At 38.8% G+C, this 12,896-nt stretch overlaps 1 protein-coding gene across 2 annotated transcripts in view; it reads left to right on the forward strand.

Moving 5' to 3' along the window:
- Positions 1 to 1,281, forward strand: part of YWHAE (tyrosine 3-monooxygenase/tryptophan 5-monooxygenase activation protein epsilon) — a 34,786-nt gene extending 33,505 nt beyond the window's left edge. For both annotated transcript variants that reach the window (XM_055576978.1, XM_055576977.1), the window contains one exon: positions 327 to 1,281. Coding sequence is in view for 1 of the 2 variants with exons in the window: in XM_055576977.1 (XP_055432952.1) it covers positions 327 to 379 (53 nt within the window). In the remaining variant the exon portion in view is untranslated. The remainder of the gene's footprint in view (positions 1 to 326) is intronic.
- Positions 1,282 to 12,896: the final 11,615 nt, after the last annotated feature.

The following is a 12,896-nucleotide window of genomic DNA, read 5'->3' on the forward strand; positions in this document are numbered from 1 at the left end:
TCAAGATACACATGAAAGCTTGAAAATCATTTTAATAATATGGTTACCTTGGCTGTCTACTTAAGAGCTTTTTTAGCATAAAAACATTGACTTTTACTATGCATCAATTTTTTTTTTCATCCTGTTGATCATTCAGGACCTTGATCCAGCAGCACCTCTTGGCTTAGGCATCTAAGGTGTCAAGGATGGTAGCAGTCCTTTGCCTGTCTGTGTTTAGACCAGTTGTATCAAATATAAGGAGTCTTATGCTTGGAATGATACCTTTGTCTGTCCCCACAGCAACCTAGTTTAGTAGGTTATAAATTAATTGTCATTCTTCTTTGCAGGTGAAGAGCAGAATAAAGAAGCGCTGCAGGATGTGGAAGATGAAAATCAGTGAGACATAAAAGCCAACAAGAGAAACCATCTCTGACCACCCTAGACCTTCCCATCCCACCCCTCTTGGAAATTCCCCCATTGTCACTGAGAACCACCAAATCTGACTTTTACATTTGGTCTCAGAATTTAGGTTCCTGCCCTGTTGGTTTTTTTTTTTTTTTAAAACAGTTTTCAAACGTTCTTAAAGGCAAGAGTGAATTTCTGTGGATTTTACTGGTCCCAGCTTTTAGGTTCTTTAAGAACACTAACAGGACTGCATAGAGGCTTTTTCAGCATTACTGTATTGTCTCCTGCCAGATGTGGCAAGATCACCATTAGAAATGGAAATTACATTCGAAAGCCATTAGAATTTTACGTGATGCAAGCATCTAAGAGAAAGGTTAATCACACTATATTGGTGTATGTGGTATCATTTTCCCTTTTTCTAATTGCTTAAATTGAATTTTATACCAATGTTTAAAATTAATTGGATGTTAGCTTGAGGTGGTAAAAGGTTTTGTGGAGAGTTTGTTGTAATGGTTTTGCTGTAAAAAAAAAGTGTTTCAAACTCTGCTGAAATGTTGCTGAAAAGCATGGTGCTGGTAACAGTTCAACAATCCGTGGCTGCTCATTCTTGCCTACTTTTACTCTCCCTCTGAAGCAGGTTAGCGTTGAAGGTGGTATGGAAAAGCCTGCATGCGTGTTCAATTCTTTGTTTCTTCTCCTTCCCTCTCCCCCGGGCCCCGCCCCTCCCCTCCTTCGCTCGCTCAACCTCTTTTGTTCAGTATGTGTAACTTGAAGCTAATTTGTACTACTGGATATCTGACTGGAGCCACAGATACAGAATCTGTATTGTTCTTACTGAAACACAGCATGGATTAACATTAAACTTAAATAAAACAAACCTAAATTAAAAATGCCAAACATTATTGTGCCTCTATCCTTTTTCCTTCTATAATAAAATCTCTAGTCTAAATACATTGATTATATTTTTTGCCTGAATGTGAAGAAGATCTATCTTTTTTTTTTTCTTCCATAAATCACTTGTTTCCCAAAAATGATGTATGTTTCTGGGGGAAAAAGTTACCTGTATGTAACCTGGTTCTGAAGAACAAGGAGTATAAATAGTGCAACTATCCCATCCTCTAAATCAGGTAACAGTGTGATGATTATTTTAATCATTAAAGTGCCAGTGTTTTTTTTATAATACAAAATGTACTTAAGGATCATCTAACATGCAATTTTTGGAGTTGTACAACTGAAGGCTGAGGTTACTTGCCGCCTGCTCCAATGAGTGGCAGGAATAGAGAAGAATTAAATAGATTCTCAGAAGTACACGTACACATGGTGAAATAGTACAGTGGTCCTCTGTTAGAAACACTCGTAAGTAATATCTGTGAGAGAATTTATACAACAGTGTGTACAGATAATTAATATAGATCACTTTATGTCAGGCATTGAGGTCAGTCTCATTTGAATGACTGTCTCACATTGATGTACTCATATGGCGGTGGTTCGGGGGGGAGTTGACTACTCTTGAACATTGAGCTTATTTCCAGCTTTGCGTTTGTAAATGCTGCTGCAGTAAATGTCTTTGTTAATGGTCTGCTTAAATAGTTGCCTGTGTATCTGTGATAACATTTCTAGATTCCCTGTGTTAGAAAACAACTTTGCAATTGGTAAATACTAGTGGGTTGGCCAAAACATTCATTCAGTTAGTGACTACATTGATCAATAAAGTTCTTGGTGAAAATATGTCTTTTATTTTTACCGAAGGAGCCTTTTGGCCAACCCAGTACCTTCCCTTGAAGGGTTATTCCACATTATAGCCACATCAGCAACGTATGAGAGTACCAGCTTCACTGTGCTCAACTTATTGCTAAACGAGATATACCAAAAGTGTATCTTGGACTTTAGTTCTTTGTTGTTAAGACTTGGGAAATTAATAGATTAGTGATGTACTAGTAGTTCCTATTAAAATAAGTATGTAGAATGAACAATCATATTTTTGTGAATTGTTTTTCTGTCAGATAGTTGGAGGTGATCACATACAAATTATACTCTCTGGAGCTACCTCCAAGAGCTAATCAGATGATGTGTTCTTTGTCCAGCAGTATTTTTGCCAACTGTATGCTGCATTTCAGTCCCAACAGTAGAGGAATTCGTAAAACCCTTACTGCAGATTTTTAAAGCTGCTGCTAATCAGGGTTTTGCAGGCTGCTCCCACATTAATGTGTGGTTGCCTGGACTTGGAAGAGTTCACATGAACCAATAGGTAATCTTTTTCCAAAATAGTCTGGTTTGTGGAGGTGATTCTCTGTTCAGTTGGGTTGTCAACATGAATTTGCTTAGTGTAAGAGTTCCCTTGGTTGCCTGTGTAGACTTAGTTATATGTATCCAGCAAATTCAGGATGCTGTGAGCATTTTCAGTGATGTGACACTCTAGGTATGGAGAAAAAAGAGCTTGCCATCCAAAGAAAACGAGACATCAGAAGGAGAAATTTGTTTAGTTATAGGAGAAGGCAATGGCACCCCACTCCAGTACTCTTGCCTGGAAAATCCATGGACAGAGGAGCCTGGTGGGCTGCAGTCCATGGGGTCACTAAGAGTTGGGAATGACTGAGCGACTTCACTTCCACTTTTCACTCATGCATTGGAGAAGGAAATGGCAACCCACTCCAGTGTTCTTGCCTGGAGAATCCCAGGGACGGGGGAGCCTGGTGGGCTGCCGTCTCTGGGGTCGCACAGAGTCCGACACGACTGAAGCGACTTAGCAGCAGCAGCAGCAGGTCTTCAGGAAGATCCTATCAAAGACTGGAAGGCAGTCAAGTGTGGAGACTGCAGAAGTGTGACAGTGTTATTCTACTTCCTGTATCTGGTCTGGGAAGGTGGGGTGTTTTGTTTTTTTTTTTTTTTTTCAGTTCTTGGTTTAGTCATCTGTGAGGATCAGTTGATTTAAATAGGAACTTGGCCATTACAAACTTGAATGTGATTAATCTTTTAATTTTGATTTTTTGGTTTAAAAATGAAATTTTAAACCCAGAGGTTTTCTGAAATCTTAGTAGTAACAATAAATGGGTTTATACCCATGCTTGGGTATTGAGATGGGTGGCCAGAAAAAAAAATCGAGTTTTGCTGCATTCTAGGAAGACTAGGATGAATTTAGGTTGTTGTAAGGGCGTCTTGGTGGAATAGTATAAACACTGCCACTCTTGCTCCAGATGAATGCTGTTTGTGAGTTATAAAAAAACAAAAATCCCCCATTAGCTGCTATGGTATTGATCCTAGGACAGTTAGAGGAGTGAGCATGCTGAAATTTTGGCAATAAAGATGAGTCTTTGAAATTTTTAACATGCTCACTGGGTTCCCTGGTAAAATTCTGGGAAGCTTCACTATAGGAATTGTTTTTCTTTGAATTTAAAGTTTTCTTTTTCCCCATTGGAGTGGTTTTTTGTTTTTGTTTTGAGGTATAGTTGATATATATGAATTTCAGGTGTGCAACATAGTCACAGGTTTTAAAGGTTATACTCCCATTTATAGTTACGGTGTTGACTACATACATATATATATAGGTTGTACCTCTAAATTCCCTACCCCTATCTTGCCCCTTCCCCATCCCCCCCACCACTAGTGGAAAGGAATTGTGAGCTTTTAGAGGAAGTGGTGATACTGGATCCGACCCAGATCAGCAAAATTAAACCCTGTCTTGTGGCTCTCATTTCTTTGAGATCCTAGACTTGTGATTGATAACTGACAGCTAACAGCTAAGACTGAGTATCAGCTGTGTTCAAGGCACTGTCATTAGGTAGCGCCTAGCGCATAGGTACTCAGTCATTAGGTGAGTTTTCCATCTGCGTTTTGCCAGTAGGAAAACGGATAGGGAGAAGTTGAGAAACTTCTCCAAAGCTACAAAGTTAGTAGTAGTCAAACAGAATTCAGAGTTGGGTTTGTATGACTGAAGAGCCCATGCTCATAACCATTAAGCATTCTTTTTCTTTTGGGCTATTAATGTTTTATTGAAATACACTTTAACATTTCTGAGATCAGTATATGGTTTGCAACTCATACATGCCTTTTTGAAAAGCTATAGTAGAAATTAAGCTGTAGTATAAATCATATTAGAACTGAGGAAATAGAATATAAATGGTAAGTATGTTTAGGGCTCTTTGGTGGCTACCATCTAGAAAGAGTCACAATTAATGACCAGATTAATTTTTTTCTAGTAGCTTAATTTAGAAATTCGTTCTTTTGTTTTTTAAATAAGTGGAGCCATTCTTCCAATTTAGCTTGGACAAGTAGAGCCATAATCCAAATAGATAATAAGTAGTGATTGTGGATTGTCAAGTTGCTGCAGTGCTGTGACTGAGTTTTCCAGATAACCTAAGTTTTCTGTTTTTTTTTTTTTTTTTGTTTGTTTGTTTTTTTTTTTTTAAGAAAAAGTTGTTGGGTTTCACGCATTTGTTTCTCTCACAGTTATGTTAAGGATGTGTGCTTGTATAGCCCATACATTATGAGGCATGTGCAGGAGCATTCTCTCTAAAGCTGTCATTGACCACTTTCTTCAGTTGTGCTGGAAGTCTCAGCGCTTGTGCTTCCATCCTGCATGGTTTGTGCGTCTTCCACTAAGACACTCTTCCACTTAGAACTCTGGTGCTATAGAGTTGGAGTAGGCCTTATTTTAGCACCTAAGGCTTCTTTTATGTTAATTAGTGGTATATTTGCAGCCTTAACAGACCACAGTAATTGGTGAATTCCCTCAGAGTTTGCTTTTAGCTGAATTCTAGGAATCTTTAAAAACTTTTTTTTTTCACTTAACATCATTCACTGATCATTAAGGAAATGTAAGCCAAAGCAAGAGATGCCAATTTCACCTTGGCTAAGATGATAGTTAGCAAAGATCAGATATGTAGAATACTTCATTGTGAGGATACATCTTAGAATTTTAATTTTTACAAAGGGAACACACCATTTAATCACAACAGGACCAACATCCTAAAGGATTGCTTCATGCCCGTTCCTTAATTTACCCCTTTAACCCCCACAAATGGAACCAGTATCTGGATCATTGCTATTGATCAATTTTTCCTGGTTTTAAAACTTTAAATGGTAGACATACATAAATGAAATGGCTTGTTTCCCCGCCTACCCCCCCCCCCCCCCAACATTAGGTTTGTGGGTTTACTACATATCATTGCCTGTAACAGTGTATTTTCATGGCCATGTATGATAGTATTTTGTTACATTAGTATACCATTACCTATTCTATGTATGGGTATTTTCAGTTTTGAGGTGGTACAAGTAATGCTGCTATGGACTTTTGTGCGTGTCTTTTGGTATGTATATGTATGAATTAGTGTTGCATAAATATCTTAGAATGGAATTGGTGGGTCATAGAGAATATGTGTTCAGCCTCATCCTTTCAGTCAGTCATGTCTGACTCTGCAACCGATGGATTGCAGCACACCAGGCTTCCCTGTTCGTCACCAACTCCCAGAGCTTGCTGAAACTCCGTGTTCTTCAAGTCAGTGATGTCATCCAACCTGTCGTCCCCCTTCTGCTTTGAATCTTCCCCAGCATCAGGGTCTGGTCTTTTCCAGTGAGTCAGTTCTTTGCATCAGTCCTTCCAATGAATATTCAAGACTAATTTCCTTTAGGACTGACTGGTTTGATCTCGTTGCAGTCCAAGGACTCTCCGGAGTCTTTTCCAACACCTCTTCCAAAGCATCGGTTCTTTGGTACTCAGCTTTCCTTATAGTCCAACTCAATCCGAATGTGACTACCGGAAAAGCCATGGCTTCAGCCTCATAGTGCAAAACAGTTTTCCAAAGTGGTTGTACTGTTTTGACAGTACATACTGCTTTACAGCAGTGTATGAGAATCTCAGTTGCTCTAAATCTTCCCTGGCATTTGGTATAGTCACTGTTTTTAGTTGTAGCCGTCTAGTGGATGTGTAGTGATATCTTATTCTGGGTTTAATTTCTATTTTCCCTAATGAGACTGAGTACTTTTTAATGTGATTATGGACATTTGGATATCTTTGCCTATTTTTCTGTAGGTTGTCATCATTGATTTGTAGGACATCTTTATATTTTTGGGGGGGATAGCTATACATTTAGAATGTATCTTTATAGTTACTATCGTTATCTCCCTTTCTATGCCCTGCTTTTTTAGTATCTTAATGCTCAACATTCAGAAAACTAAGATCATGGCATCTGGTCCCATCACTTCATGGGAAATAGATGGGGAAACAGTGGAAACAGTGTCAGACTTTATTTTTTTGGGCTCCAAAATCACTGCAGATGGTGACTTTAGCCATGAAATTAAAAGACGCTTACTCCTTGGAAGAAAAGTTATGACCAACCTAGATAGCATATTCAAAAGCAGAGACATTGCGAACAAAGGTCCGTCTAGTCAAGGCTATGGTTTTTCCAGTAGTCATGTATGGATGTGAGAGTTGGACTGTTAAGAAAGCTGAGCGCCGAAGAATTGATGCTTTTGAACTGTGGTGTTGGAGAAGACTCTTGAGAGTCCCTTGGACTGCAAGGAGATCCAACCAGTCCATCCTAAAGGAGATCAGCCCTGGGATTTCTTTGGAAGGAATGATGCTGAAGCTGAAACTCCAGTACTTTGGCCACCTCATGCAAAGAGTTGACTAATTGGAGAAGACTCTGATGCTGGGAGGGATTGGGGACAGGAGGAGAAGGGGACGACAGAGGATGAGATGGCTGGATGGCATCACTGACTCAATGGACGTGAGTCTGAGTGAACTCCGGGAGTTGGTGATGGACAGGGAGGCCTGGCGTGCTGCAATTCGTGGGGTCGCGAAGAGTCCGACATGACTAAGCCACTGAACTGAACTGAATGATGTCTTGAGCAGTTCTTAATTTTAATGTAGTCCAATATATCTATTTTCCTGTAATGTAAAATGCTTTATGTGTCCTATTTAAGAAATACTTATCTACCTCGATTGTTTTTCTAGAAGCAATCTTTGACCTGTCATATCTAGATCCAGCATCTAGAATCTATTTTATGCATGGTAATAAGGTGTTAAACATTTTTCCATATGGATATTTAACTGATCCAGCAACATTTGTTGTTCCATTGGTCTTTTCCTAGTGCCTGTGTAACACTGTAGGTATAAAATAATTCAATATCTGGTAATGTCAGTCCTCCATTTTTTGTTGTTTAAGATTGTATTGATTATTCTTGGCTCTTTGCATTTCCATATACACCTTAGAATCAACTTGATGATTTCAGTAGTAGAACAGCAACAACAACCTAACCTGCTGGTATGTTGATGAGGATTTTATTGAATCTGTAAATAAATTTGGGAGAATTCACACAATCTTCACACAATTACGTTCTTTAATCCATGAACACAGTCTATTCCGTTTATTTAGATCTTTAATTTTTTTTCCTGTGTTTTGTGGGTTGTATTTTGTTTTAGTTGTGCCACATAGCCTGCAGGGTCTTGATTCTTCAGTCAGAAATTGAACCCAAGCCCTGGCAGTGAAAGCTCCAAGTTCTAACCACTGGACCACCAGGGAATTTCCATGTTTTGTGGGTTTCTGTGTAGAGGTCTGGTACCTTTTATTGGACTTATTTCTAGGTATCTATTTCTTTTCATGTTATTTTAAGTAGTAGTTAATCTTTTTGGTTTTCCAGATGTTGCTACCTATATATTGACCTTGTATTTTATTACCTTGCTAAACTAATTTATTAATTCTAACATTTATGTAGATCCTGAGACTGGACAAAAAGTATTAAATGAATGCACCCTTTGCTTGTGTGTGTATACTTATTTACAAATATATGCAAAATATGTTCACTTTGGCATTATAATAGTAAATTAGAAATAACCTAAACACCCATCAATGTGGCTTGAATTGTGTGGCCTTACTGTGTGTACTATGTTGCTGTTTAAAAAGTGAAGTTAAAACATTTATGCTAATATAGGAACTTGTTTGCATACAATGTTATGAGAATAGAAAATAATATCCCAAATAAAAATAGGAAAATATTCTATATGTGTATTTGTCTTTAGGAAACTTTTGAAAGATAGAGCTTTTTCCCATAAAAAAGCAGCTCTATTTGACTTAAGTCATGTATATAAACTATACAGTTTGAGAAGTTTGGGGATATTATACACATGTAAAACCATCATAATCAAGACAACCTCCAAAGGTTGAAGGTCTCCTTTTTGTGCTTTGTAATGTCCTGCCAGTCTCAAGTCCAACAAACTATCCATTGAGCTGTAGAGAGCTGGCTTACTCTCTTTAATTTTTCTAATAGGTGTTTTTGATTTCTGTTTTCCTAATGACTAATGTTGAGCATCTTTTTATATGCTTATTTGCCATCTGTATGTTTTCTTCAATGAGGTGTCTGTCCTAATAACATTGAATCTTCTGATCCATGAATAAGGCTCTCTAAGCCTTTTAAAACTCCAGCGGGGTTTTGTGCTGTTCAGTGTACAAGTCTTTCACATCTTTTGTCATGTTTGTTCCTAAGTATGAATTTTTTGTTTTTGTATGCTTTTTAAAATCCAAATTTTGACTGCTCATTGCTAGTGTATAGAAATAAGATTGATATTTGTGAACTGATTTTGTATCCTGCAGCCTTGCTAAACTCGCTTAGTGGTATTTTGTTGTTTTTGTATATCATCAGATTTTCTTCATAGACAATTATATTGTCTGTTAATAGAAAGTTTTAACTTTTTCTCCTGCTTTTATTTATCTTCCCTGATTGAACTGGCTGGAACCTCCAGCTCAATGTTAAATAGAAATGGTAAGAGCAGACATTTGTATTGTTTCTGATCTTATGAAGAAAAGCATTCTTAAAAACGCCATTAAATATGACTTTAGCTGCAAGATTTTCTCTAGATGCTCTGTATCAGTTTGAGGAGTTAATTTATTTTCCTCATTTGCCGAGAGTTTTTGTCAGAAATGTTTTTATTTTTCAGGTACCTTTTCTTCTATTTAAATGATCATACGAATTTTCTTTTAGTGTATTATAATGAATTGTAATGAATAATAATGATTGCTTTTTAAATATTAAACCAATCCTGCATTCCTGGGATAAACCCCTGTTGTTTTTTAAAAATACTTAGGGATTTGAATTGCTAAAATTTTAAGTTCTTTTTTTGCATTTATGTTCATGAGCCTGAAAGCTTTGGAATGATGAAATGTTAATAGTGCCAAAAGTTGCTCTTCTGTGGTGCTAAGGACAAGAGAACAGTTGGCATTCTTAACAGATGTTCAAGAAGGAATGGAAGAACACTTGACATGGTAATGTGAAGGTAAATGTAAAAGACTTATTTCTCTCAATTTAAAAAATCTTACAAGTGTCGGAAGCAAAAAATTTTAAGTGCATTGTGGATTAATAATATGTAGGTATACATATGGTAACTATAGCATAAGAGGAAGTCAAGGGGTGATGATTGATACATTTGATTGTAAATGTATTTTACTGGAAGTGATGTTATAGTCTGAGAAGACCTTGGGAAATTGAGAATATATATGGTAATACTTGGACTTCCCTGGTAGCTCAGCTGGTAAAGAATCTCCCTGCAATGCAGGACACCCCCGGTTTGATTCCTGGGTCGGGAAGATCCTCTGGAGAAGAGATAGGCTATCCACTCCAGTATTCTTGGGCTTTCCTGGTGGCTCAGATGGTAAAGAATCCACCTGCAATGTGGGAGACCTGGTTTGATCCCTGGATTTAGACGATACGTTGGAGGAGGGCATGGCAACCCACTCCAGTATTCTTGCCTGGAGAATCCCCCTGGACCAGAGGAGGCTGGTGGGCTACAGTCCATGGGGTCTCAAACAGTCGGACATGACTGAGCGACTAAGCGTAGCACAGCATAGCATGGTAATACTTAGGGAAAGCATCATATAAAAACAATGCAAAGAGGTATAGCTAAAAGTCTGGAGATAACCAAAATGAAATTTAAAAATTATTCGATTGAAAGGAGAGAAGAGGACAAGAGCAGTTGCACTTCTAAATCTTTTCTCAAGGAGATGTTGGAAGCTCAATAACTAATTTTGATATTTGGGAACTTCTGTTTTTTGTTTGTTTGTTTGTTTTTTTAATGGCTAGGAAATTCTCAAGGAACTAAAATCCTGCAATACGCACAGCATAGCCGAAAAAAAAAACCACCAACTATCAAAAATTCACTGGGCTTAATAGCAGAGTAAGAAGGAAAATAACAGAAGGATCAGTGAACCTGACATTCTAACTCTTTAATTGTCTTTGAGCATTGTCTTCTGTTCCTCAGTTTTCCTGTCTATAAGATGGGGATTAAGACATAATTATGGGGATTAGATGAGTATAATGTGCAGAGCAGTCTGCATATCTTACTGAGATCTCTGTGTGTTATTGCTGCTGATACTGTAATTCTGGTACCTTTTCTCTGGTCACTGTTAATTTTTTAGAGTCCTTATGAACCCCCCTCCGCCTTTTTTTTTTTTTGGCCATGCCACACAGTTTGTGGGTTGTTACTTCCTGACCAGGGATTGAACCTGTGCCCCCCAACAGTGAAGTGTGCAGTCTTAACTGCTGGATCTCCAAGGAAGTCCCAAGGACTCCCTTCACACTCAAATAGCACAGGAACTAACTGCCTGCCTCCAAATAGTTCTCTTGCCTGCTCTTGTATACTCCGGACTTACGGGGGCAGATGTGTGGGGCTGCTGCCTTTATCATGGTGAAATATTTAGGGAGAGAGCAGAGTCCATCGTAAACTCTGCTGGTGCTAGAGAGTTGGGGGACTTCCAGAGTGTCCTTATGAGTAAGCAATGCCCTGACTAGGTTTCAGTGTCCATGGAAGATGGTCCCACTTCCAGGAGACCACGTCTACCTACATCCTGCCCCTCACCTGTCCCTGCCCTTCAGAACCCAGGAGCCTTTCACAGCCTCTGAGCCTTTTGTCAGTCTTGCCAGTTAGTGCCCCACCTTCCCATATCCAGACTTGTTCTGTAGCGTTTTCCTGGCCGGGAGATGACCTGTTTTAATAGTCCCATAAAGAGGATCTTCGTGATCAGGTTGTTTACTGCAAACCTGGCTGCACAACCTGTGAGTCTGCTTCCCTTTGTCCATTGCTGCTGGCCGTGGATGTGTGGACATGTCCCTCCTGGTGTGGTTTATTTCTAGATTCCTCCTCAGCCCCTTCTTGGAGCACTCTTCCCGGCCACTGGATAATATGGAAATCCACATTTTCTGCCCATCTTGGGCTGCCACCTCCCCTGGGCCTCTGAGCGTGCAGTGGAGCTGGCCTTCCTGACCCCTGCCTGCCTTCTTGGCCCTTCATGGGCCTATTTGTGCAACCCTTCCCCTCCTTAACTCCCCTTAGCCCTCCTGCATTCTCTTTTCACTCTTTTTCTTAATTGAAATCCAATTGATTTACAGTATTGTGTTTCAGATATACAGCATAGTAGCTTGGTGTTTTTGCAGATTATAGTCCATTATAGGTTATCATACAATGATGCATTTCATTCCCTGTGCTATACAGTATTATAAGATACTGCTTGTCTATTTTATATAGCAGTTTGTATCTGTTAATCCCATACTCCTAATTTGTCCCTCTCTCTTCTCTCCCTGCCTTGGTAACCACAGGTTTTCTCTGCTTTTGTTTTGCATATTACATTGATTTGTGTTATTTTTTTAGATTCCACATATACAGATGTCTATGTATTACTCATATCCGGCAACCTTGCTGAGTTCATTTATTCTAATAACTTTTTCAGGTGGAGACTTCAGGGTTCTTTTGATAACAAGTATCATGTCATCTGCAAATAATGACAGTTTTGCCTCTTCCAAGTTGGATACCTTTTCCTTTTTTTCCTTGTCTGATTGCTGAGGGTAGGACTTGTAATACTATGATAAATAGAAGTGGCGAGCGTGGGCACCCTTGTCTAGTTCCTGAATGTAGAGGAAATGCTTTAAGTTTTTCAGTGGTTTATTGTGTCATTTAAGACTTGTGTTGCCTTGATGGTTTTTTTGCCTGCACGGCCTGTGCACTGACGGCAGTAGCGTGTTAAGTCTCCTATTATTATTGTCACCTTCTCTCTTTATGTCTGTTAGTATTTGCTTTATATATTTCAGTGTTCCTGTATTGGGTGTCCACATGTTAAATGAGTATAATATCCTCCTCTTGCATTCATCCCTTTTTCGTTATATAATGTTCTTTGTCTTTTATCATCGCCTTTGTTTTAAATGATTCGGTCTGACACCAGTATTGCTGCCTCAGCTTTTTCGTTGTTTCTATTTGTATGAAATATCTTTTTCCATCCCCCCGCTTTCCGTCTATGTCTTTAGCCCTGAAGTGAGTCTGTTATGGACAGTATATTGAAAGACCTCACATTTTATTCATTCGGTCACCACACATTTTTTGATTGCAGCATTTAATCCATTGACTTTTTTCTTTTTTTGGGTGCGTGGTGCAGCCTGTAGGATCTTAGTTCCCCAGCCAAGGATTGCACCTGGGCCACGGCAGTCAGAGCGCTGAGTTCTAACCACTGGACCACCAGGGAATTCCCAGTACA

This window comes from Bubalus kerabau, chromosome 4 (genome assembly GCF_029407905.1).
Source record: "Bubalus kerabau isolate K-KA32 ecotype Philippines breed swamp buffalo chromosome 4, PCC_UOA_SB_1v2, whole genome shotgun sequence".
Lineage (NCBI taxonomy): Eukaryota > Metazoa > Chordata > Mammalia > Artiodactyla > Bovidae > Bubalus > Bubalus kerabau.